Source organism: Poeciliopsis prolifica, unplaced genomic scaffold, assembly GCF_027474105.1.
Source record: "Poeciliopsis prolifica strain line A6 unplaced genomic scaffold, Auburn_PproV2 SCAFFOLD028, whole genome shotgun sequence".
NCBI classification, from domain to species: domain Eukaryota; kingdom Metazoa; phylum Chordata; class Actinopteri; order Cyprinodontiformes; family Poeciliidae; genus Poeciliopsis; species Poeciliopsis prolifica.
Window position 1 is genome coordinate 3,498,030 of NW_026562403.1, and position 26,889 is coordinate 3,524,918.

Sequence of the window (26,889 nt, forward strand, 5' to 3'; positions counted from 1 at the left end):
GACAGCATCTAGAAAAAAACAGGAGATGCTGTCCCCTGTAGCCACCATCAACTCAAGGTAGCATAGGGTTGAGTAGTACTCATATGCTACATCATGGCATAGCGTAAAGCAAAAGACAGCAGCCGCAGCAATATGAGCATTTTGGTGCACACAAAATGGTCATATTTCATATGCACCAGTGTCTGTCTTATGCGCTAAGAAATATGTTAATACACAGAATCTGATTCAGACAATAAGGTTCGAAGGATAGACCACTGTATAGGAAACCAACTGGAGATTACAGAGGTAGACGCATCCAGTCCAACAAAAATTAAAGGGGGAAATGTTTAACTCTGATATAAACCAATAACTGTGATAAATGGCCTATTATGAACTCTGTAAAGGAACGACTTGTATTTCTTGCATTTTGTGATCCTGTTGATAGACCTTAGTGAGTGAGCTGTCATTTTCAGTTTTCAAGAACTGTTTTTATGAGGCCAAGTTGTTTCAGACATTACACTTCAAGGTGGAGAGCGGCGAGTCCTGAGCAGCCCAGCATGAGACAAAGACGGGCCTGTCTCATTGCAACTCTGTGGCAGGAAAAACAGGAAGGCTCCTGTCATTTCTCTGGATGATGGGAATTCTACAGGTGCACTCGATAAGTGAATGACGATGATAAGTAAGAGACTGGATGCTTAATTTAAGGCTGCCTCAGCCACCGTTGCTTTTTCTCGAACATCATTAACCCCTCCAGCTGCATGAGCACGTGTTCAGTTGAAGGATATAAATTGCCCTTGGAAAGGCGCCATCGGGGTTTAAAAGTTGTTTTTAAATGCCAAACTTACTGAGGAGATATCTGTACATAACCACTGAATACCACAATCCTAAGGTATTTTACATGACTTGCAATATAGAACATTGTAACAACAATCTTGTTCAAAAGATAAACATTTTTCTAACTTTTGCACTCAGCTGTATGCTGCTGACTATACAAACTTCTGTTTTCAGAGGTGCCCACACTTGTTGATGATTAATAAATCAAATACATTTGATAAGAGGCTCCTTGTGGCTCCTTTACCTTTCAAATCATATGAAAGCTCTAAGACTGTACTCAGTTTTTGCCAAACAGCCTGTCGATCTTTTTGAAACAGTTTAGAGACTTTTGTGTTTTTCTACCTCTGAGGTAATAATTAAACAATTGCAGAACTTGGCAAAGACCTCATAGGTTTTTTGTTCTAAGACATTAGAAGAATTGTATAAGGGATGTCTCCTTTTTTACTACACCTACATGTCCAGATAGTACAGCGACCTGCCACACCAGCTCCTCCAACAATTCAAGCATGTTTCTTCTCGTCGATTTCACAATGGCGCACAAGCTGACACAAACAAAAGTTATGTGAAATCAAACTATAAAGTAAAATTTAGAATAAAACCACCGAAATATTCAGAGTGGCCTCCACGTTGTCCCCACTTTGTATCGTCATCTTGTACTGCACTCATCTGTAAATTAACCTCTGACACAGCTCTCTACTTTCCTTTGTAAAATACCTAATTCATGCGGAGTGCAGAGGAGAAAGTGGAACATTTTTGTGGGGATTACAGCACCCGCAAGAACGTGTTGCAGGAGGATTAACCAGGCGGCCACCCGTGGATTTACGCAGACAAAAAGGTATCATCAAAATGACAAAAGACTGCAAGAGGATCTAAAAGCCAAAGGCAGAATGGTGAGATAAAGAACCTGAAGGCTGGTGCATTGGCCCCGAAGTAAAGATGCAAGGTGTTTTAAGACAATAGGAAACAACATCAATCACTCCATGGAGACAACCAGGTTGCTTTGGTCATAAATTTCCAGAAAATAAAAGGGCATGTCTCAACAAGAAAAAAAGATTAAGTTTAAATTACCTTCAACAAAGTGTTAGTTTACAGTGTTTAAATGCAACACACAGCATTTATTCTTATTTGAATACATAAAGAAAATCAGGACAAAAAATAAAAAACACAACCAAAGAAGCCTTTGTTTGTTAGTTTTCTGAACTTGATTCTTCATTCCTAAACAGCACAGAGCCTGAGTGGCAGCAATATTTTAGTGCCAGGCAGGAAGTAAATCCAAATCATGAAAAACCACATGCATCATTTGTTTCTGGATTACCTGCCATTCCCATTTTATTTGCAGTAATGCAAACAGTTCCCAAAGACACTGCAGATTATGTGAAGAATCTGTGTTCCCATTGATTCTGGAGGGTTAGAGAGAAGATGGTAACATTAAATATTTAATTTGATTTATTGATCACAAAAGGCAACCAGAGTTTTAAGAATGCAGGAAATTGCCAGTTTAAAGAAACTAGATATGTTCTAGCTAAGCTACTTTGACATTTGTGAGTAAAAAGTCTGACACAGAAGAAGGGAGGAACTCTGGGAATCTCTAGCCTTGGCTCACACTGTTTTAGGTTGTGTACTGTGCTGTAAATTTGATGTGTAATTAAGATAAATTATAGTGGTCTATCATACATTTTGTCATGAAAACCCTTGTTATCCATTTAAATAGGAAGAAAAATGCCATAAATAAAATTTGGTGGAGCAAAAAGCTGAAAGCCTTTGCATGGTGTGCAAAACTTATTGCTTTCACACTGCTCAGCTGAACGGGGCCACACCACACACACTGCTGCTAATGTCTGACTCATTTAATGGCCAGCCACAGGCAGATGCAGTGAAGGATAAAAGTTACGAGCTTGCTAGAGTTGGAGAAAGTGTATCTAGAAATATTGAGATGTATGGAGACTATTTTGCCAACAAAACATTATCGATTAATTTAACAGTTACAGTTTACAAACTAATTATAGATTAGTTTTAGTTAGTGTTAAAAGAAAAAAATTGGCTTTCTTTTATTTCAGCTCAATAAACAAGATTAATGTAAAAACTATACTTTAATAAAGGACTGCATATCTTCCACTGAAATTTTTGTTATTACCTATGACTACACGTAAAAGGTCTGTGTTACTTTTTCAATGAAACTGAGTGTTTTTACTTTCAAATGATCAGAAATTAAAAGATTCCTTGAGTTGTAGACAATTTCAGCTGGAGCATCTGCAATAAAACATCTCTACATTTTCATGCCATCATTGTATGTTGATCGCCAAGAAAAGTAACTGAGCCAATTAAATTGTAAGCACTGCAAATAAAACTCACCATGAATGTTATCACTCTTCAGAGGAGCCTGTTTATGAAGCAACTGTCTCTTCTGTCTCACTCTCTTCATCATCAGAAAAATGTTGATGGATAGGGATGCCTTGTGACACTAAACTGCAACCTGGATACAGAAAGAGCTCATATGTACTCACAGATAACATTGAATTCCCAACTACAGTAGTAAAGAACTTAACATTTTAAAAATCCAGGGCCTTCGAAAAGTTTAAGATGCATTTGTTACTAAAATATTTTATGTCTTTTATGAAGATTTTATGTAATAGACATTTTCAGTGGGATTCAGAAACCATCTTAAAAATATAAATAAGTGATGTGTAAAGCAAAAGTATTACCTGAGGTTTAAAATTATTTCTAATTGGGGATTCTTATGGCACATTTGTAGCTGGTTCAGGACAGTTATCTTGTTAACCCTTGTCAACCTGAGACAACTTCACAACCTTTATCATTAATAGAAATCTAATATTCCTCAACAGTCCGGTTGCAATAGATTACATATGAAGAGGCAAACACACCTGTTTGCCCTGTAACACTGCCACTAGCCTGTTCACATTCAGAGATTGCCAGATTGAGAACCTGTTTTAGAGGGGGGGAAAAAAACACTTGTTCTGTCCTGATTTAGAGATAAGAAAAACCTACCATAGCTGCCATCATTACACTTAAATCAATAAAAAATAGTTTTTCTTTATGATTCTCCTCCTAAGAAGCTCGGCCCGTCAGTCAGACTGCATCTCACCTTCCTCTCCATTCTCTCTCTATCTCTGTTATCGCTGAGTCCCCTCATATGAGTGATGCTTCCTGTGTTGTCAGTATCAGAAGCTAAACCTGGAGGGAGTGAGTCAAAGAAAGCCACCCCCAGCTCTGCACAGCATGAAAACACAGCCTGGGGCCTAGAGGTCAACAGGGGCCAACATGTCAGAAGGGGAGGGGGGAGAATCAGAGGCCACTAAAACATCAGGCTGCCCTGCTGTTGTGTGTCTGATCCAAGTGAAGCTTGGTGACAGCTAAATGGACGGGGATTCACATGGTCCAAATAAATTCAATTAAATAACTTTGTGGTGATTATTTTACTTTTCACATGTTTGTGATTTTTGCTATGAATCAATGGGAAGATTTTAAAATTCGTTTGATAATTTTTTCTTTTGGAAGTTAGATAAATTTTGTACTTTTCACATCTTTGTGTAGATTATGAATCAATGGCTTGGTGGGGAAGATTTTAAAATCCCTTTGATCTTTTCTTTATTTGTAAGTCGGACAATATTGTGAGAAATAAAGAAAGACAAGTGTTCAGAGGTCTTGCTGACAAGCTGCAAATCTAGCAAATTGTGACTTTATACTCCTCCAGGGCTCTGAACAACCAAGTGTGTGAATAAATGCCTGAGAGGAGGACGTGAGTGTGTATGCGTGTGTGTGTTTCTGTGACAGAGAAAGTGGAGAACCAAAGAACACAGTTTGTTGAAGTCACAACATGTGTTAATTTCTCTTTGAGTAGTCAGAGTTTGGCTCATATTACGAACGCACCCATAGAGAAAGTGGAATCACAGTACAGCAGGCCGTAGAACCGCAGCAGGAAGGCGGGTGGTGGGGTTATGATGTCACATGGCTACCCTGCATGATGCAGAAAGTGGCAGACCACCTCACGGCTGGCCGTGTTGAAGCAATCAGGGCAGATTTACTCACAAGTATTTCCCAGAACTAAGCTACCTGGGGGTATGTTCTCTGCTTTCAAGTTTCTGCTCAAAGTCTCTGCTGCTTGAATATTAAATTACCTTTAACTGCGCAGTTTATTGGATAGTAAAATCTGTAGAAGGAGAGCTAAATTTTAAGAGTTTCACTAAGAGCTGTCGTCATTACTATATCACATGAGAGAGGATATTGGTAATAGGAGTAAGCTTGACAAGTTCAGAATCGTTGTTCGCTCCGTCCTTTCCTGGTACCTTGCATAAGTATTTGCTCTCTATTTTGTCACATTGCAACAAACATAAGTGTATTGTGAAGTGATTTGGTTTATTAGAAAAACACAAAGCAGCTCTAAATTATGAGGTGTAATGAAAAGACATGTTTTCAGTATTTATAGACATCTCAGAAAAGTGAGTTATTCAGTTAATGAGTAAAAGCCTAGCAGAACTAGGTTTTGCTGCCACCATAGTCAAAAATATTTTGGTGTATGTGTCTTTGAGCTTTACTCAGTCAGATGGAGATGTTTGCTTGCTTTTTTGGAAAGCAGCACAAGGTTAGTCAGATTGGATGGAGAATCTTCAGAAAGATACATTTTAGGCCTAAGGACAGATTAATAGTTACACTGAGATCTCAGCTCTAATCACACACTTAATTATGTTTTGATCGTGACAAGTTTGGCTGTACATTTACCATCATTAATCTGACTGAAGGTGAGCCACAATTACAATCTTGAATGTTTTGCAGCTTTTAAGAATACCATAAAAATTCTGCCACTCATTTTTCTAGAATTGCACCTCTTTCTTTCATAAAGAAATTATTTTTAGAGTATATGACTAAGATGTTTTGTCTTCAGCTCCTTCTGAGTTATCTAGAGCCAGTTGAATCATACAATTTCTATTTTCAGTGGACTGACTGAACAAATGTTCAAAACCTTGAAATTATGTTTTATAGCCTGAACCTTCTTTAAACTTTTAATCTTTATTCATGACCTATCTTCTGTGCTCCTTGATCTTTGTAGTAGATTTTTTCTTTCACTAATGCTCTTCAAGAAACATCCAAAGCTTTCAATGAATAGTTGGACACATGCTTAAATTATACTGTGTTCACTATGTAACTCCTGAAGATATTTGGCTGCACTATAGTTTATTCAAAGGTAAAACAGTAATGTGGGCTCACTAAAAATTAACCCCAATATTGTCAGTCTGTCATTTATATTTATTTTAAAAAATTGATAACTTTAATGCATTGTTTTTCAAAAACCTACAGACCTTTTATGAGGATAGTTGACTCCTGAGAGGGATGTCCACCGTCTTCACTCTGAGAGGCCTCACCTTCACTGAGTGCAATTTAGAAAAGAGATTAGTTTAATGTACAAGGTTAAAAAGAAAAAGAATGAGTGGATACATCTTAATTAAAATAAGCCTCGCCTGTTAGTATGCCCAAATACTACAATAGAAACATACAGCAAAATAAGACATTGGGAAAATGTAGAAGGATGTCAAATTTATGGGTTCACTGTTATCAGAAAAATATCAACTTTTTCAAAGTAGTCACATAAACCTGTGTCTTCTTTCATCCTCTTTTTGCTGGTCATCAGTGTGGCTGAGCTGTTGGACGGTCGCTTGCAATCCTCTGATCTTCGCTTTCTTCTCATTTAACACCATGACAAAACGCGAGTACATTTCCTTTTCTAACGTCTCCTTATGCTTAACCTGCTGCTCCAGCCTGTTGGGACAAACATACAGTATCTCCATGTGAAAGTGAACACACAAACCACTAAAATGTGTTTTAACGTGCCTTCTTATTTGACGGTTGGGATGGTGCTGGCAGGGACCCCAAGTTTACAGAATACCGTAACTGATCTGAAATCGGTCACTACGTTTGTGCCGTGCACAAACAGAAAAAAATATATATAAATTCTGTATTTTTCACAATGTGTGGAAACAAGGTGTGAAGCTTCTCTGTTACGCGTTACAGAGCTCAAAGCATTAACCAAATGTTAGAAAAACCAACACATGGTGCGAAGCACTTTTCAAACTTTAGGATTGTGCATAGAAAAAAAAAAAAAAAAAAAAAAAACGAGTCTTCAGAGGATTCTGTTACAATATGAATGTAACCACAAATATACAAAATTCCACAACAATTTTCATACAGTATTGGTGGAAAAAGCATGAATTCAAGGAAATACAGAAACTTTTACATGTCTAACAGTTGCCAATCTTCCAGGACTGAATATTCCAGCAAAATTCTTCCAATCTATGGGCTTAAAAGTTTACTGCCATACTTTGTGACATTTTATATTAAAAGTAATGATAAAAAATAATGAATAATATTTACATACTTTTTTGTTTTTAGAGTATTGCTCACAGGGAGAATTTGGTTTTTCAAGCTTGGATTTTCAATTTTGACTTTATCTTTGTTTAATCAATAACCGTGTAAAATCAGACGTGTGATATTAAAGATGTGTGAAAAGATTTGTTTTCTTTTTGTTAATCATACACTATAAATTCCAATGGATATGAATAAATGCTAACATAGTTTTTAAAAAAGTCAGCAGAAAATATACTTAACAACAGACCAATTTTTCATTGTTTTTCGAGACTTTTTTCTTTGAACTTCTTACTCTTTCAGTATACGCTGGTGATCCTGTCTCAGTGTACAGTTCTCCTCTAACAACTTTGAATTTTCTGTCTCCAGATCTGCTCTGTGCTGCAGAGACTTCCCGATCATCTCCCGGATGAGCTCCACAGAGTCTGGTGCTGGCTGAAGCTCTACAGAGCCCAAGTGTATCTAAACACCCCAAAAAAACAAAGAAAGAAGAGCATTAAAAGGCGGCAAAAATGAAGAACAATTGCATCAGGCTCTTTTTGTATTTTAGTACTACAATAGCAGAAAATGAAGATTTTTCTGCATGTTCTCTGGCTTTATTATTTATGGGTGGCCAAATGGCCCAGCAGTAAAGCATGACCTTAATTACCAAGCCCTCTTCCTTTGCATTGACAGACTTACTGCCTAACACGTCCATCCTTTTGAGCAAGGCCAACTGACAACTCAAGATGGATGTAGGTCTAAATAACCGCATTGACACTGAAACACAAGTGGATTCTTGTAGTGAAGCTGCAAAAAATCCTGAAGAAAGTCCACTTGGCACTGCAGTCTTGACAGTGACGCATAAAATTGCTAACTGGCCTCATCTAGCTTCCAAAAATCTACCAGCTACCAGTGAAAAATGAGTAAGCATTTGCACCTTTCTGTCATCATGAGAAGTTCTGGTGGTGCAACAAACATTGCATAAAATTTTCTCTGAAGTGGGAGACTGTTTGAGAATGAGGTGTTTTGTTATGTCTGGGGAAAAAAGCCGGATGACTTATTTATTCGCCGATAAAACTATGCAAGTGAGACATTGCACCGTTCTTTTTTTTTTTTCGGTAGCTCTTTAGAATTAAACACATCCTTCTGATGCAAAAAAATAATCCACATTTGGTTTTCGTTTTGGCATGAACTCACCGAGAAAGAACTTAGAAGCAAATGCTGCACACAAAAAGATTTCGAGTTTTCCACCAATTTGATGTAGAATGCCAATTTTATCATTGAAAGCAGCTTTTCATATTTGGTTGGCTCCCTGGTCATAGCAGCATTTTCACTCACTCACATAGACGCACGCATATACGCATATATGTACACACACACGCATGCTTACACATAACATGGTACAGTGAAAAACCAGAAGGCAATAAAGTGCTAAATCTTTAACTGTACAGAAGTTGAAGAAACACTGTAATAAAGCCGCCATCTTCAAAATAGCTGTCATTTTTCACCTGGATTGATGCATTTCTTGCAAATCACACGGCTGTTTTACCCTCTTTTGATTAACTTGAATGTGTCATTTAACAACTGAGTTCACCCTGTCCTGAGATTTTCTTATTTTTGTGCATATTATCTTGCATTCTAGTACATTTCAGCTTAAAAGTTTGCTTCAAGTAATCTTTTTTTCTGACTCTGAACAAGTAGTCCAAATAATCAATTATCCATTCATTCCCTATAGCCACTTGAACAATCCCAGTATGCTGGGGACCTTCTTCAGTGATCATTAGACAATGATAGACTTAGTCTATCACAGAGACTTCATGCATATGGACGGACACTCATCTAAGAGCAGCTTAGAGGAGCAGATAATAGCTATGTTTTAAACTGTGGGAAAATGCTGGAGTACACAGAGAATAGTCTGTTGTTTTCCAATGCCTATTGCTGATTTCTCAAATGTGCAACAGTCTGGAAGAAAAGTTAAAATCAAAAGTTTTCTAAAAACTAATAGGAGTTTCTGTTGTTTTTTTTATATATATATATTCCAGTTCTTATTCTTTGCTTACCTGCAAAAATTGCCATTTTTGAGAAAGAAGATTTAACTTGGGCCACTATGATTATGCATTGACCACTCCCTGCAACTTGTGACTTGACGAACTTGATAGGATGAGCACAAGAAGAAGACCACCCAGAATTTATGGAGGATGATCCTAAGACCTAAGGCATGTTCAGTAACATTATGCTGTCTCAGATGGCCAGAGCAGTGTTTTCTCATGGAAGGACTTAGTGTGACTTGAAGCTTAATGAGTCATCAGCATGTTGATGTAGCTGTGATCCGGTAGATGGGTGGCAAGATTGTTTAGTTTGGCAAGTCTGGCAGAGACACCCACTAAGAACGAACAAAGGTTGTTATATCAAGTTTCAGTACTGGTCACCTGATTATGTTTAATTCCAATTCCAAGGCTGGGAGAGGATACATTTTACCATCTGTTTGCAAAAGCTAGGAGGCTACCAATTTGAGAAGGTTAGTGGAAGCTTTGATCTTCCTCTAACCTCCAATCCATCTTCTCTCCAACCCCATCTTATACTTCTTGCTATCTACATCTAAATCTCTCCAATGCTCTCCACCTAAGAAAGGTCATATGACAATAAATCAACCACACATTAATGTTAGAAAAGAAGTGAACTCTGACATGCCGAGTACACAAATATTTCAAGAACAGAGTCAATGCTACCCATCATTTGCAGTGCAACTTTTAATCCAAACTAACACCTGGAACTTTGTCAATCTTTCCTCTGCATACTGACAGAGTTTAGGCACATAAATCTTCAATCAACCAGTTGAAGGCACCAGAAACAGACATCTAAACCTCCGCTAGGTCAGACTCTATTTACTGAATGAGCATTAGACTAACTTCAGCTGTTGTTTATTTATTCTGCTCCTGCTGACTTTTAAATGCCAATGGTTGCATGCTTCTCCGTCCTGGGTTTTCTAAGAAGATCTACAGCTGTAAACACAAGCATTTAACATCACCAAGGGTTTTCCTTTATAGCACGGAAAATGCAAGACATATTCTAAACAATCTATAAATACTCAAATCTATTCCAACAGCTTGCTTGCCATTTACTGAAACATTGTAATTAATGCAGTTTAAAGAAGCCAAGGTAAATGTATATTTTACTTTGGCTCCTTCAAAAGTAAGGAGTGGAGTGAAATATTCTATCAACTTTTCCTGTCTCAATTTGTTTCTCCTGACACACAAAGTTAAAGGTCATCTTGTTGCCAACTTCTGCCAAGATGTGGGAGGTCAGACTCTTTGTCTGTGATGGAAAACCTACTGCCACATTCTTTTTCTCAACTGAAACAACAACAAAGCAAAGATTTTGTCCACAGTAAGTATTTCTACCTCCAAAAAGTTTATAAAAATCTCACAAAAAGCACAGTGTTCTAAGCTTTCACACGAAGATATAAGAAATTAATAGTAGCATTATCACTAAGTGAAAAACTTAAATTCTTTTCACACCTTGTTTCTGAGATCCCTCTATTTTCTTTTAAGTAGACACAATATATCTTTCTTTAAGAAAAAAACTATAATAACATAATTTAGGACAATGTGTTAAAATCAAAACTTCTGGTTTCTCAAATCTACAGTGTGGTTCAGAGTGTGTGGTCTGGAAATTTGTTTGTGTATGTCTGTCTCAGTCAGACCATAGGGTCAGATGCTGACATGGGTGTGCAGCACAACTGTTCTGGTGAAAATGACACCGCAACATGCCGTGATAACAAACAAGGGGTTTGTTATCATACCCATCAATACTGCTTAAAACTTAAACCAGCATCTAGTGTTACCGTTTTGGGATTATGTCTTCCTTTAATCAAGAGGATTTTTGTGGTATCACTCCATAATCTCCCTTTAAACAGTTTGGCTTTCAAATAACAGCATAGACCACTGATTATATTGAATATTTTTAATGCGTTAACCAAAAAAAGTTGGCCTAAATGTTTACATAGAGACTGCTTGAAACTTCTACAATATCTGAGCTACAGTCATTTACAGAACTTGAAACTAACACTGCACATTGCCCTAGACATATCTTACAGTGAAATATGTTGGTGGCTGCAGCATGTTGTGGGTTGGATGTCTAGCAAGGACACAAAAACTGTTCAAGGTTAATGTTAGATGTTCAGAGCCAAATGTAGAGCAATACAGAAAGAGAACTGGTACACACAAAAAGGCTACAGGGGAGATTCATCTTTCAGCAGCACAGTAACCCTAAACATAAAACAAAAATTATAATTTTATGCTTGAAATTAAAGCTTTTTTGTGTGTTATAATTGCACAAATACAGACATAAATCCAACTGAGATTAAAAATATGTGGTTAAAACTATTATTACATGTTTTCCAATAAATCTGTGTGAGCTTGAGCTTTTTTTCCAAAGAAGAGGCAATAAATTCAGAGGCTATATTTGCAAAGCGAGGAGAGACATACCCCCCAAAAATTTGCAAAAATGGATGAATCTATCAGATCATCAGGGCTGAACCTAAATGCATTTTATGATTTTTTTGTTTTTAAAACTATGCTGAGCTATTTCAGAGCATAAACATTGGCAGAGTTTGAGAAAGTACATTGTCAAACATATCACTTATATATAATTTCAGTATTTAAATAGCTATTGTGTCTACCAAACAGGGAAATGAGTGGGTGACCAGGAGCTTCTCATGACGATAAGACAGTTTTCAAGGTTTGGCACGGCTACTTGATATGGAAAATGTGGCCAAAGAAGTTGAAATCAGCTTGTCTTCTCTGTCCCGATCTGTGAGTGGGCATGACTCCAGATAAAGTGAAGGAAGTGAGGGGCGACAATCAGTCCAGTCCTGATAATACAAACTTTCACAGAAACAGCAAAACAAGCTACCACAGGTCTTTCTCAAGAGCAGGTAGTAGGGCAAAAAATACTTCCTTTAATGAGGTGTCTGAATTCAAAGATGTTTTTTTGTTTTGTTTTTGCTTCTGCTTAGATGAGAGTTCATTAAAATAAAAAAATTATTCCCAATAAAATTGGTTTTGGCTGAAAGTATTAAAGGAATCCAAGGTTAAGTTGATTCACTAACACAAGACCCTATCCACTCTGGTGACGTTCCATTGGAAAAAGAGACCCAGGTGCCACAATGACTAACTGCAGCTAACTATAATACCTAAAAAAATAAATAATCATTTCTGCTGGGCTTTCTTCAGGCTGAAAGTAAGCTGCTAATTTGTATTTAATATTTTATTTATCTGTTATATTTAATCAGTGGGTAACTGATTAAATATTGGATTTATATTTTCTAAAAATACATGAGTTCCTCTAGAGGAATCCCAAGGCCTTCCAGCAGCCAGGCAAGAAATAAAGTTATCTCTTTATGCTCATGACTTATTTCCATTTGTGTCCAGAGGCTGTAACAGTAATGGTAACAGCTGAAAAATAAACATCTTATTTCATCTAGTTTAGTTGACATACACTAAGTACTTAGTCCATTATGAATAGCAGGTTAGTTGCACTTTTAGCTTCATCAATAGGCCCATTCAGAGATGCACAAAAAAGATCTGCAGATTCCCCAGAGGTTCAGGGGGATGGGGCGTTAGCAACAGATTGTTTGAGCCCTGTGGATTGGAGGGTGGGGTCTTTTGGATTGGGGTTTGCTTACCACAGATGTTATCAGACCACATTAGATTTGTATCTGATGAGTTTGGAGACCAGCTGCAGATTTAAACCTTTGTTGTATTATCTGAACTATTCCAAACTATTCCAAGCAGTTTCACATATCATTGTTCTGCCTGAGGATGGCCTGCAAGCGAAGGGGCAAGCTGATGACATGTTTTGCTGTATCACAAGTCTGACACATCAAGTTGAATACCTGAGTAAAGGTATTTGCTAATAAAACACTGAAATTCAAGAAAGAGAGCAATGTCACCGACTGTACCAATTAATGTTGTGGTTGAGATGTGTATTTGACTTAGTCACACTTTTGATTCCTTGATTTTCTTTTCTGTCACTGCACTAAAACAGCTGAGCAATTGTCTAGGTTAAGGCCTTAGATCATGACTAATTTTAATTTCGTTATTATTCCCTGTCATAAAAATAAAAAAATACTAGACCCCAGGAAGGCTGAGTATATTTCAGTCTCATTTATTTGATTAATCAGGTCAAGTCAGCTTTAATTTAATATGAACCATCAAATTCTATATACAACTTTGGAATGAATACAATCTTCAAGTATAGAAGATTTTGTAATGTGGAATTGTGTCTGAGATGGTTTAAAAATCTTTATTTGAAGCAGACATCAACATGTTTCTGTTACAGTGCTGCCCGCACAGCTAAAGTCTGTGGGTCCAAGACATGCAATTGCTGCAGCGTCACCTTATTTAATATTAAGATTTCAGTCATCGTATCATCCAGAATAATTCAGATCATTTAGATTTTCTTCACTATTGCTCATCATGAGGACATGGTCATATGAGAAAAATCTGCTCACAGGCCGCTCAGTCACATTAACCAAGGAAGAAAAGGTCACTAATCAACCAATGTGTAAGACAGGACAGCTCTGTTCATAAATCAAGGTTTTATGGTCTGTACTGTGTTCCTAACCTTCTGGCCCTCTTTCTGTGATCATTTTCTTTTGAGCAGTGCCCATAGACCATTACTGACCTGCTCCCTAAGGGCAAAAGCAGCCCTAGGTTAGAAGAATGACATGAAAATCAACAGGGAGAATCCAGAGCTGTTCTTTATCAAACGTGTCACTTGCAGTGAGTAATTCTCCAGAGCCTTAGAAAAGGGATTAGCTTATGCTTTTGAACATTTTCTGGATTTAACAATGACTGTTGGAAATATTTTACGTGACAACTTTTTCTTAATGGTAGCTATGTCATTATGTTTCTATTGATGGCAAGACAGATGTTATTTGTAAAGTACAGTTTGTGACTTTTTTTTCAGTTTCCTGTGGGCAGCAAAACCTTTTTAACTCCACTATAATGTTGGGAGGCAATAAACCTTATCTTTAAAACAGTCCCCACCGTAAAAGAATAAAAAGCTTCCTTTCTATTTTTGTTGTTTGAGGCATTTATCCTCAGGGAACGGTGACAACAGGACATAATGTCATTGCATTCAAAAGCACTGACACATCTTCACCAGTAATTGAAAGCACTCAAAACCAGTACCAGCAAATCAGGCAGCAGTGGAGCTTTTCAGCATATAAACCAGATGAGTGACCTGTCAGTTAATGCATGTTGTTTTTTAATAATAAATAAATGTTCTGAAATTAAAAATTAGATGTTATTCTTTATATATAAACTAAGCTTATAGTCTGTCAACATAAAACAAGTTGAAGTATTTATTTTGATTTTAACCAAGGGAGTCATTAAGTGCGGAGGGAAGTGAAATTTTTCAGTTAACATAATGAGTAAGACTATGTTTGCACTGCAAGTCGTCATGCTTATTTTGCAAAGAGCTGATCCATGGCAGGGGAAGTAATGGACCATGTTGTCCTTATGGAGGTAAGTGTTTATGCAGTATGTTTCTCTGTGAGCACAGACTCTGAAGCTGTTCAAAGTGAGCAAAGAAGGACACTTTGCTCACACTAACAGTGTCTCCTCCAACACAAATGTGCAAGTATGTCACCTTTTAATGATTTGTCTGATCTATATTGTTAGGTCGGTCAAAACAAACAAAAAAAAAAATTCTGCAAACATTTGTTTGCAGAATGTACATAGTCTATGCTGCATTAATAAAGGTTGAGCTGAATTCAACTATTGTTTCAGGTAAAATGTCTTGTAAAGAGTCTAAAAGTATATAAAGATATTTTATTTCTTGCCATTTTTTTGTCACAGTTAATTATGTTAATTAATCATCATTGCAAATAAAGACAATGCTAATGAATTCTGGTAGAATGTTTTGGAAACAAACATACACTGAAAGACATTCTCACCAAAATGCCGTTGCAGATCTTCTGATATGAAAGAAGTTTGTGATCTGAAGAGAGGCAAAAAGAATACTCCTCTTTGCCATTTCGTTTTCCTCCCACTCTTTCTTCACCTTTTGTTAGAGCTTGAAGAAGATCTTCAACATATTTCTCCCTGATGACTCCCATCTCATTTGCTTCTCTTGTCACCTCATCCTCTGAAACTGACAAAACAATCACCAGTCAAACAATTACACTCTTGGAAGGCTTTTTTTTTTACTTTTATTATGACATTATTTCATAAATGCATGGAACTGGGAGTTCACAGAAGATTGAAAGAAAAACTATAAACATTAATTAAGCAGTAACAAGAGTGCTTGTGAAAGCAGGTTTTAAAGGAAGCTTGCAGAGAAACCAGGGGGAATGTCATCAGTTGTTGCACAGCTGCTAATGCTGGCTCGAAGGTTCCAATTAACACATCAAACAGAAACACTGACAACCCAGGATCCCACACATAGCTGTCGCAATTCCATCTCTACCTGTCAGCTCTGCAGATGGACAGAAAAAAATAACTATGGAGTAGTTATGTTCCAGGTGTGCTTTAAGAGAACACCTAGTCTCATACACACGTAACCAGACCCACACATACACACAGATACGTCGTCGCATATGTACACACAGTCACATTAGCATTGGCTTGTATTGACAAAGACAACCCTTGTAGAGTTTAATATACTTTCTACACCTGTAAGCTGCACAGTATAGCAGTAAAGAAGAATAATGAAACAAGGTCGCCACTGTCCCTCAGGTTAAGCAATCAGAACAGTCATGACATTATGAAATGGGGTCAACCAGGTGCTCTGGAGAGCCTGGTGAATGGTACACCTGCTGACAAAGACATTTTTTACCACTAACTCGTTGGAGTATCTTTTTGTTAATAATCTGGATACAGTTTTCAAATATAAAGGCCTTACCTTCTCCGATCCACGCTGAGCTTCCGTCAGTAAGAGCTAATGTGAATCCAGCACCCAGGTCCACAGCCCAGTCAACTCTTAGGAAGTAGGGGACGCCTGGATTCAGAGTAATCTGCTGAACCGTGCCACTCATGTCTCATATAACCTTAATACCTGCAGAATATCAAAAACAAGTATTCACAAATTCTAAACAAAACTCCATATATTCATCTTTTGTCTTTTACTTATTAGAGATCAGAAAATTCTGGTATTCCACCCCAGAAACGCTCCAGCTCCTTCTGGGGAATACAAAGGTGTTCCCAGGCTACAACAAAATTCAAATTGCCTCCAGGAGGTACTTGGTCTTCCTCAGGGCTTCCGTTCAGTGAATGTCCCCAAAGGGCATCAGATGCCAGAACTACTTAGACCAGCTCCTTCTGATGATGTAGAGAAGAGGCTATACTTGAGGTTCTTCCCAGATGGTTGAGTTCTTCATCCTCATTTCTCTACTTGTGTCTGGAGTCTTGCTCCTTCAGTGATGATTTAGAATTTAAAGTTTTGCTTTCTGTCTTAGTTCCTTTTTCACTACAACAGACCAGAGCTGCATCCATGTTCTGGAATTCAAAGTCATCATCCATTCAGCGGCACTTCATTCTACCATCACCAGTGAAAAAGACACCAGCATATTTTATATCTTCCACCTAAGGCAGAGGCTGACCACAATCTAAAGAGAGCAATCAACCTTTTTTTTTTTCCGGTTGAGAACTATGCCCTCAGACTTCAGTGGTTCAATGACCTTGATGAATTGCAGATCACAATAACAGACGAAACCTTTCCCAGACTAAGCAGGCCAGGGGATCCCCCAAGAGCCTGGACTGTCGGGGGTGGGAGGAAACATTGTGGGGGAGAGCCTGGTGGTCGAGCGTTTGTTCCAGGCTTGACCAGAAATATCAGAAATGCCTAACCAAACGGAAATAGAAATTTCAGTCTGAGAAATGCAAGCGGGGAGGCAGAGAATGTTAATTTCAGCATAAACTTAGTTTTGGTGGAAGCATGAAGGCATGTTTCTAAGTAAAATTGTATTATTCTAAATGTATAAAACAACAGCTCCCTTTTATGTGGTCAGCTTACTTTATTGGCTTTTTAAATGAGGTCAGAGAACCTAATTTGAAAAAAAAAAACACAAAAAAAAAACTAAGAACATTGTAGAGTTATCAATCTGCCAGATGCATCAATGTACTTCATTGTTTTACTTCTTGGCTTTGGTGAGAAAGGCTCCTTGTGCGTGTCTTCGGTGGGGGTATTTCTGAGTCGGTGGGGGTATTCCTGAGTCAGTAGGCCCACATGGATATTAACAGGTTTTGGCAGATTTTTTCTTTCTTTCTTTTTTGTGGGAACGTGTTGCTTATTAACAGCAAGATAATCACATGCTGTTAAAAGGAAAATACAAGACTATTAAATCTCAAGTAGCTACTTGAGTGCATTCAGAGTATTAATTTATCATATATGCAAACACTTCTAACATTTCATCGCCAGTCATCTAAGCGGCATCTTATGGACTCCTAAAAACATGTGGACATGTCAACTTAAAGAGTATGATCAGCTATTGTAAGCTTCCTGATCTAAAAATTCTCATTAAAAACATTAAATTTAAAGATCATAAAAAGTTATTATATTTTGGTTTTGGAAAGTTTATTTATAATTTTGTTTGTTTTGTAATTTTGTAAAAAACAAAAAACAAAAAAAAAAACTTTTTGTTCTTTATTCATCCAAAGTTATGTCAAACTATTACAAGGAAATTCAAACCGGTGAGACCCACTCATGTTAAAGAGTTTCCTGCTGTGAAACTGAATTGTTATTTGCCTGTGCCACAGTGATAAACAGTCTGAGCCACATAACCCTCTGGCTAATGTCTTTTCTGCCTGACTCACGGCTGCAGTTAAAATGAGGGCTCCAGCTAGAAACAGCTGTCTTTCTACAGCTAAGACCTAAACTGTTCATAGGGTTACAATATAATCTGAGTCTGTGCCTAAAAAGCCTATCTAGTTGCCAAGATGTACATGTTGTGCTCTATTCAAGCCTTTTGAGAAACGTTTACTTCTTCGTGAATAGTCAATCCTAAACATGTATTTATAAATTTCACAAGTAGTGATTTAGAGAACTTCCCTTCTTAAACACAGGGCAAAGAGTGTGGAGAAGGAAGGAAAAAGCCGTCTAAATTAGCAGTTAAGAACGCTTAACAATTTGGGGGCTAAAAGGCAATGACTGGCCATGTTGAACTATGCAATGACATGATGAACTTTTCACTGTTAAGTAGTTACTGCAAGCTATTGTTAGTCATGCTTCATACACACAATTTAATCAAAGATGTGTCCACAAAGTCAATACAGAGAAATGATATAGATTATAATGTAAAAACACAAAGTATTACGTTGCAAACATCCACCTATTTCCACACAGTTGTGCTGTGATATCACCAAAAAGGTGGCAGTAAGAATTTAAGCCTTTATTGATTTGATTGAAATCAGAGGATATCAGAGGCAAAGTTAACACCTCAGCTGAGTGACTTTGTTTCTCAAATCATCCCTAAGTCAATACATGCTGACCGAAAAAAAAAAAAAAACAAGCCCAGAAAAAAACAAGCAAAAGCTCCAGTTTCAACATCAATGTCATTCAAAGTGATGCAATCTGAAAAGATAACAATGTGAAAGTACCTATCTTTCTTCTACACACACACACACACACACACACACACACACACACACACACACACACACACACACACACACACACACACACACACACACACACACACACACACACACACACGCCAAAACACCAAAACCTGAGTACATGTAAAAATGTAACATGGAACAGATTAAGGATGACCCTTTGTGCTTCAAGAAGGGGCAACGAATGCCGTTGCTAAAGGCATCAACTTTAACCTCATAAAGCAAGCCCAGCTACTCATTAGTTACTGTAACATCTGTTGTGAGGGAGCGATGACCGTGTGCTAATGACAGAAGGACAGTTCCATTAAAATAATCAGCACTGTCTGTCAGTCTGTCTGTCAGCGATGGATAGTTGTGCAAAACCATCAAAGCCAATTCTTCAGTCTTACTGTCGGCATCTCTTCAGATACCAGACCTTCTGATAAAAACCTTGCATTAAATAAATCATCAACAAAAGAAGAAGAACACGACACGTAGCTTTTATCTTAGTCTTTCCTATACCTTTGCTTACACTGTTGAAATTCTTGAAAACTTTATGAATTTTTTAATATCTGTAATTTGATGGTGATCTACAGTCAATAGGTTGCATAAGCACTAATCAATTACATGATTTGAGCTTATATATGATATATATGAAATCATTTGATTTTAATATGCAACTAAATCAAGAAATCTGAAGCATAACTGTTTTTTGCCCTTTTTTTTAAACCAGACAAAAAAGAACTGCTCTCTCCATATCTGGGATCAGTCTCTGCCTAAAGCGAAAGAGTTCAGGTATTTTGGTGTCTTGCTCATGTGAGACAGCAGATGTAGCAGCAGACATGTAGACAAATTAGAGTTTTGTCTGCATTAACAAGAGTGATACTTAATGAATCTTGATATTCTGACTGGTGTTTTTGATCAAGGCTTTTTAAAAATTGATTGTTGGTCCAAAAACTGCAATCGGTGTAACCCTAGTAGCAGGTCATTTTGATCAACAACAAAACTAGTAACTTATCAAAAAAAATAAAAAAAATAACAGAATTTACTTCACAATTAAATAAACTACCAGCTTTCTTTGGCATCAAGCTATCAAAACTCAGCCATTTAGACCGATTTTCCTCTCAACCATTACTTTGAACTCAGAAATGTTTCCTGCTTTTGCCATCCCGATAGAAGCAATCTCAGCCTGGACTGTTTAGACACATGGTTCCAAGTTAGCTTCACACTGCAAATTACCATCAGGCCCAGGGTGTTCGCTATGTGTTATCAAACCTAGCATGCTCTGCACAAACTGATACTACGTTGGACCTTGATTTGACAACAGCGCGAGGACCTAAAGCAGTCAGCATACTGTAAATTATAAAACCGAATCGCATCATGAAGAATGTGGGCCTGTTTAGGCTTGAATCCCACCAGTGAAATATCTAAAACATTATTTATGTGTGGTTTACAGGGTGACAGATTTCCTTGCGCGCGAAGCGCACTCGAGGAGTGTCTGGGAAGGAAATGTCAATTGGGATTTACAAAACATGGTCTAAATGCAATCAAGATGGCATGTGGTTTGTTCGAGGGAGGAGACTTCATTGCGAAAATGTTAAATGAAAAGTGAACCACAAAAACCTATCTTTACGTCATCATGAGACAATAGCATAGAAAATTTTTAAAGTGCAAAATATTATGGTTAATTTAAGTTTTATTTGGATATTAAACTGCAAAAAATTAATCTGAATCTGGTAGATATTGGACTGTATTGGAAATAACAGGATTAAATGAATAAGAATTGTAACTGTTAAGTATTCAAAATGTTTAACAAAAAGATTGAACAAAATTTTATTCCAGCGAACTCACAAATACGCTTTTAAAAATCTACTTTTCTCTGAGCTAAGCAGGATTAAATAAGCTACCAAAATGGTTCACAAAATGTTAAATGGAAACATAGATGACCTAACAAACTCAATACAGTTGTATTTACATCCCTAGAACTATTTCCCAATTTGTCATATTAAACTACAAACTACAATATATTTTGCTGTGTAATGTATTTCAATATGAATGTATAATTAATTTTGATTGTGTAAAGGTGGATTTTTTTTTGTTATATAAAGAACATGCAGGTAACCCTGCATTCTCTAATGCAATAATAGGATGTCTTCAACCTGAGCATTATTTAGAACCCCTACTGCTACAGAACATCCTTCCTGCCCACAAACATCAAATTGTTATATATCTGATGTCCTTATTATAAACTAAGTCATTATGACATTTAATATTCCTTTAGGATTAAAAAAATATTGTTGAACTCAATTGAATTGCACTGAATTTGTTGTTCTATAGCAATAGGGAAGATACTCAAAGATGATCGGACTATGGATAGGGTAAACTTAGAATAAAATCAAGACAGAAAAAATGTCCAAAACTACAATACTATTTGAATTGAAACATATTTGAATGATAGAATGGCACAGCCAAAATCCAATTTATATTTTGTGGAAATATTTTCTAAAAATTACAGCACGGATGCTTTACATCCAATTTTACAGGGTAATAGAAAAATGTAAGCATTTACAATTGTGACACTTTTGATGGGTCAGATAGACTCAAGAAATTGTAACAGCAGCTGCGTGGGGGAGTAGGGGCAAATTTCATTTTATGTCATTGGGCCCAATATTCCTGGAGGCGCCCCTGGGCACACATTTTTTAGCATGGTACTATACTTCTGTCATATTCTTGTAAAGAAAAAAATAAAAAAGAAAATTTGGATTTCTGATTTCTTTGACAGACACTTTTGAAATTAAAACAGAAACGAAAAAGTTTTAGCAAAAGTAAAACACTGCAGCTTCTTTGGCTTTTCATAACACAATATGATTTTAAGATCATATTTTTCTTTACAAGAATAACAAAAACTCATATAATGTAGTAACACCTTCCTGGTTCTACTGTTGCTGTAGTAAAGGATAAGGATTTATCAGTTCACCACAAGACTTTTGTAGCATTTTATAGTGCAGGAAAAGCAATAACAGCGTGCATAGTTGACTGCTGCACAATGCATACTATGCTTGTTTATATGCTTTCAAGATAATGTTCTCTTCTAAATCAAAACCCGTAAGTTTTAATACCTACTGTTTTAAAACCTACGGGTACAGGTTGATTACTGCGACGTCCTAATGCTGAAGTTTGGGGAAAGAAAAAAGACTGGCTAATCATTGCACACTTACATTGACAGCTCGGCTTCTCCCTTCAAGTCGTTCAGCCGTTTGCTCTTAGCCAATCAGCAAACAGCGTAAGGCGTTACGCAGTTGGATACGTGTTGACGTAAGAGACGTCCTCACTAGTGATACTACGTAAATTCCAAAAGGCAGGAAGTTTGATGTGGCTTTGATTGCTATCAAAATGGTAAGATTGTTTTCACTTCATTAGCCACATCTTATTTTATAGCGCAAATGTACATTTTGAAATTCAAATCTGCTTTCAGTGTCCGTCAGTTGGAAGCTGCGTGGCTCGCTGGTGGCAGGCATGCACTTTATGCTAACCCAACAAACTGAGTTGCTAAAATCGGCTAAAAAATGTAGCAAACTCCGCTGTGGTGTTTTCGAAAATGGATACATTGCGAATGTAGCCGTGTTATCATATGAGATAGCTTTTGTGTCACAGTTTAAAGACCCGAACGCTGCTGCAAACGATGCAAACCGTAATGTTTTTTAAGGTGTGCCACGTAGCTGGAGCACTTATAGCGGAGCTTCTCTGACTGCAGCTGGGTCTGCAGCGTGGCACTTTATTATGAGCATGAATAAAGACCGAACACACTTATGTAACTACAGGTTAACTAGAGACATTTGTTATGACTGGGTAAGCAGTGAGGCATGTTAATCTTTCTAACAGCCTTCTTTTACAAACTTCCATTTGATTTTTATATTAAAAGTTAGCTTATTTAAAAGTATATAAAGTAGGGTTGTAATAAGGCTGTAGCTGTCATAAACTAAGCATCCACTCATAAAAATGGTTGAATTGTTGTTTTTTGCTCGTGTTTTTTTTTTTTGGTTTTTTTTTGTTTGTATGAATACATATGAATATGAGCATATGAATACATAAAATCATTAACTAATAGACTTTTTTTTTTTTTTTTTTTTTTGTGAGAGAGGTCAGTATTTAGCATAGATGATTTCCCAAACAGGAATAAAAATAATAATGGTTTTCTCAGCGTCTTTCCTAAAACTCCAACCCATAGCAGCACATTAAAAAACTACTTGTGATGAGGCCAGGAACAAAATCATGAGTTGGAGTACAAGCAACAGATCTCCTGTTAGTGACACATGTATTAAAGGTGATTAGATTTGTAAAACATAATTTCTGTTGCAGCATTTTGAGCTTGTGATATCAGCATACATTCATAAATAACGAACAAGGAATATCTTGCATACAGTAACCGCAGCTGTCCTGAGCAGAACTTTGTGTCAAATATGTATTTGTTGTTGTTTTTTTATTTTACAGTCAGCCATTTTCAACTTCCAGTCACTGCTAACCGTGATTCTCCTGCTCATCTGTACCTGTGCCTACATCAGAGCGCTCGCTCCCAGCCTGTTGGACAAGAATAAAACTGGGTATGATCCGATAGATTTTTAAAAATAATAATAATCATCTGACGTGTTTCAGATTCTCTGGTTGTAAAAGAAAAGAGACAAAAAATACAGTTTCTGTTTTTCAGCTGGGTATCAATACACTAATATCAAGTTGCATAATCAACAAACTAACAGGAAAAGTTGCCATTAGCTTGGGTCTATCCTGCTTTGTTTTTATATCTTTATATGATCGAGATCAATTATTGCTCATCTAACCACGTGCTTATTCACTATAATGTGATTGGTTTTAAACTTCTAATTAATTCTTACTCACGTGATCATTTTTTTTGTCATGCACTGTGGCCACTGAAAGTTGTTTACATTTACTAGAAAGCCTCTCTGTCTCTGAGGTCTGGAAGCATAAGAACACATTTTAATAATTAGAAGCTCATTTTTGTTTTATGTGCAAACTCTATGATTCACTTGTCTAATAAACCCGGCACAGTCCATATGTGACCAAAGCTGGACTCATTCACTGACTCACACAGCACTGATTAAGGGAGAGGCATTTCTCTGGACAAATGCATAACAGGAAGGGTGGCAGATGGAGGGATTTGTAATTTCTTGTGTCAAAGGAATGATGGAATAATGTTTTTTTTGTGCTTCTCTTGATTAATGGAGATGCTATAAACCTTTGAATATGATCATATGGCAATAGTCTTTGTGTTAATAGTAAAATATTTGTTTTAGAAGGTAAGTAAATGTGCTGTTCTGAGTATGCACTAGATATTTATTTATTAGTCAATAAATTTTGGAAGACACCAATATCCACCACACTTTGCTACGAAGGCTATAATTTTTGGATCGGGACAGCTTTCCTGTTTTTGTTTGTTCTTTTGTTTGTTTTATTTTATTTTATGGAGTGCAGTCCTGTTAAAATGTGGAATCAAATTATCAGATGCTACAGCAAATCTACAACCTTTATGAATTAAAGTAGTTTAATTTAAAAATGAGCCGGTCTTAGGCAGGTTCTAAGATGATTTCTATTTAATTGCGTGGATGACAAAGATTATAACAACTTCTGCTCTCAATATTTATTAAAGAAAGATGAAGCCAAAATGAAAAAAGTTAAGATGACTACATATTTCACATTTACACATCACTGACACCATTACAGTTGGTTTTATCATACTAAGTATTACAACTGCTTTTTTGGGGGTTTTTTATTAGAAAACTGGACTTTATAAAATACTACATTTCGAAAAAAGTTAATGACTATTTTTAAAATGTTGTCTTTTATTTTGTGTTATAGACTCCTAGGAATTTTCTGGAAATGTGCCAGAATAGGTAAGCATGTTAAAGTCTGGTACACATGCCTCTCATTAAGTTAGAATATTATCATAGTTGATTTATTTTGGTCATCAGGTTGCTTCAAATCCTGCAGTATAGTGAAATCAGCATTTGTACAAAGCTTATCAGTAAAGAAAAACAAGAAGTCTTCTAGTCTTCAGACTCCGGTAGCTTGCTTTCATCTGACTATGGCCTGGACCACCAGGCCATAGTCTTCTTTTCTTTACTCCTGATGTGTCTGAATCAGGGATGTCCTAACATAAGAAATATAAAAGCTGTGGCTATGTTCTGGATATTTTTGTATCCAGAACATAGATACATAAGAATAAAGATGGCATATTAAAATAAAAAAGAAAACTTCAGGACAGACTGGAACACAAAGAACATGGAAGCACTTTTCTTTCATATGCCTGTATACAGCATTCTATGAACAACCAGAATCATGTGGATGGAGTCAGCTGCTGTCTGTTGGATAAATGTCAAATAAGCAGTCTTCACTGCAATAGTGTAGGTCATTACATAAAATTTCTATATTAAATCTTTCTTGTTTTTTATTGGGTTTATGATTGAAGTTGGGGAGGGGGAGGGAAATCAAGCTCTATAACAGTCAACTTACTTAAATAAATCCCTTTCAATGTTCTAATTTGTTGGAATGCATTGTTACAGTTCCACAATTGATATTTCTTGAAATTAGGATTGTGAAATAATTCTCTTAAATGTTGACATTGTTCCCTTTCTTCAGGTGAGCGGAAGAGCCCGTGGGTGGCCTGCTGCTGTGTCATCATGGCGTTCAGTATACTGTTTCTACAATAGCACAGTGGCCGGTACAATTACAAATGGAACAATGAAGACATGGACAAGAAAGGAGGCCTGGACTGTATGTTCCTAGAAAGGACTTCCATTGGCTGTCACTTAGATAATGTGTTAAAATTACAAAAAGATAAAGCCTAATTTTAACATGCCGTAACCACAGAGACACAGAATGTGTGCGTGATAGCACAGGGGTGCGCTGATAGTCCCGGTCTGTCTAATCCTCTCTGCAGAGCTCCAGATTTGGGTCTGTGTTCAGCTGAAATGTTTGCGACTCTGATGCAGGTGCATTTGCGAGGGGTGGGAATCAGGAGTGGCTTTGCTTCTCTTAACAACTGTTTGTGGGATAAATTGATACATAGTTCGCCAAAGAAAATTGGGGGATTTGTGTTTGTTTATAATTGCAACAAGCTTAAATTTTACACAAAAAAGAAATCACATAAATTCCCATACTTCCAAAAGCTTTTCATGGTTTGTCTGGCTTTTTGTATCTAAAGAAGTTGAACACATTCAACACCAGTTTGCAAGTTTCTTCTTGTCCCGTATTTAAAAAAAAAAAAAGTAATCACTCAGACTGCAGCTATTTATTTTATAAAAAACGTTTTCTTTAATTTCTTATTTTTGATTAGTACTGTCTTTTATCTTGGTTATATTCACTGTAATGTCACACACTAAGGAGTGTTGTCAATTCTCTTTATAGACAAGCGAAAATGCGTTTTCAATAAATTTTCTTTCAATGTTGTTTCTTTATGAAATGAATAGTACATCATATGCCATCTTACATAGATATTTGTGTTCTTGTTTAGATATAGTCCTTCAAAATGTAGACTATGGAATAACATTCCCTGTAATCGTGGTGTCAGAATTCATATTCCCAAGGATTACTGCAAGAGGCACATGACTCTACATTTCATGGCATCAGCAAACAGATGTAAGGTTTTCATTTAAATCAGAAAAAACCTTGAAGTTACTACAATTATGTGGACAAAATGTAGGTTACTGTGGAGCTTATGCAGAATGTTTTGGAAATAGCGATCACATGTTGCTGCTGATTTGAATAATCTGTTTGACAGGATAAGAGCAGAATTCCCAGACAATCTGACCACTGCATTTTAAATGCCGCTTTCAGGAAGCGATTGCTTTAACAAAGTGGTGAAAAGCAATCTTATCAGATCATGCTGCCTGAATTATTTTCAACCACAAGTTTAATTATTCTGGCAAATGATGGTGTGAATGTCACACTTCTTTATCTAATCCAATGGATCTCAAACTGGATTGAAAACTGATTGGAAAGCTACAAAGCAACAGTATACGTTGATTAAACAAAGTGACAGTCAGAAACTACTGAAGAGAGGAGTACAAACCGATCTTTGCATCCCTTATGGTTGCCATACAGCTGT

The 26,889-nt window shown here is 36.8% G+C and overlaps 2 protein-coding genes across 2 annotated transcripts; one reads left to right on the forward strand and one right to left on the reverse strand.

Annotated features, from left to right (window-relative positions):
- Positions 1–61: 61 nt before the first annotated feature.
- Positions 62–22,037, reverse strand: LOC129371912 (DNA repair protein XRCC4-like). Its single transcript, XM_055048771.1, has 8 exons — positions 21,989–22,037; positions 16,081–16,233; positions 15,134–15,330; positions 7,484–7,650; positions 6,421–6,585; positions 6,129–6,196; positions 3,166–3,286; positions 62–2,213 (listed from the first exon to the last, which is right to left on the reverse strand). Exons 2-7 carry the CDS (start codon positions 16,211–16,213, stop codon positions 3,198–3,200), a joined length of 819 nt encoding a protein of 272 aa, XP_054904746.1. The 5' UTR covers positions 16,214–16,233; positions 21,989–22,037; the 3' UTR covers positions 62–2,213; positions 3,166–3,197.
- A 42-nt stretch (positions 22,038–22,079) lies between these two features.
- On the forward strand, positions 22,080–26,231 carry tmem167a (transmembrane protein 167A). Its single transcript, XM_055049042.1, has 4 exons — positions 22,080–22,166; positions 23,262–23,371; positions 24,642–24,676; positions 25,422–26,231. Exons 1-4 carry the CDS (start codon positions 22,164–22,166, stop codon positions 25,490–25,492), a joined length of 219 nt encoding a protein of 72 aa, XP_054905017.1. The 5' UTR covers positions 22,080–22,163; the 3' UTR covers positions 25,493–26,231.
- Positions 26,232–26,889: the final 658 nt, after the last annotated feature.

Bases quoted from the DNA above. Each gene is read 5' to 3' on its own strand.
- tmem167a (XM_055049042.1), top strand. The intron at 23,372-24,641 runs GTATGATCCGAT...TTTGTGTTATAG, and splicing joins TTGGACAAGAATAAAACTGG to ACTCCTAGGAATTTTCTGGA. The intron at 24,677-25,421 runs GTAAGCATGTTA...CCCTTTCTTCAG, and splicing joins CTGGAAATGTGCCAGAATAG to GTGAGCGGAAGAGCCCGTGG.
- LOC129371912 (XM_055048771.1), bottom strand. From the start codon at position 16,213: ATGAGTGGCACGGTTCAGCAGATTACTCTGAATCCAGGCGTCCCCTAC. The intron at 15,331-16,080 runs GTAAGGCCTTTA...TTGTTTTGTCAG, and splicing joins CTCAGCGTGGATCGGAGAAG to TTTCAGAGGATGAGGTGACA. The intron at 6,586-7,483 runs GTAAGAAGTTCA...TTGTCCCAACAG, and splicing joins CACCAGCGTATACTGAAAGA to GCTGGAGCAGCAGGTTAAGC.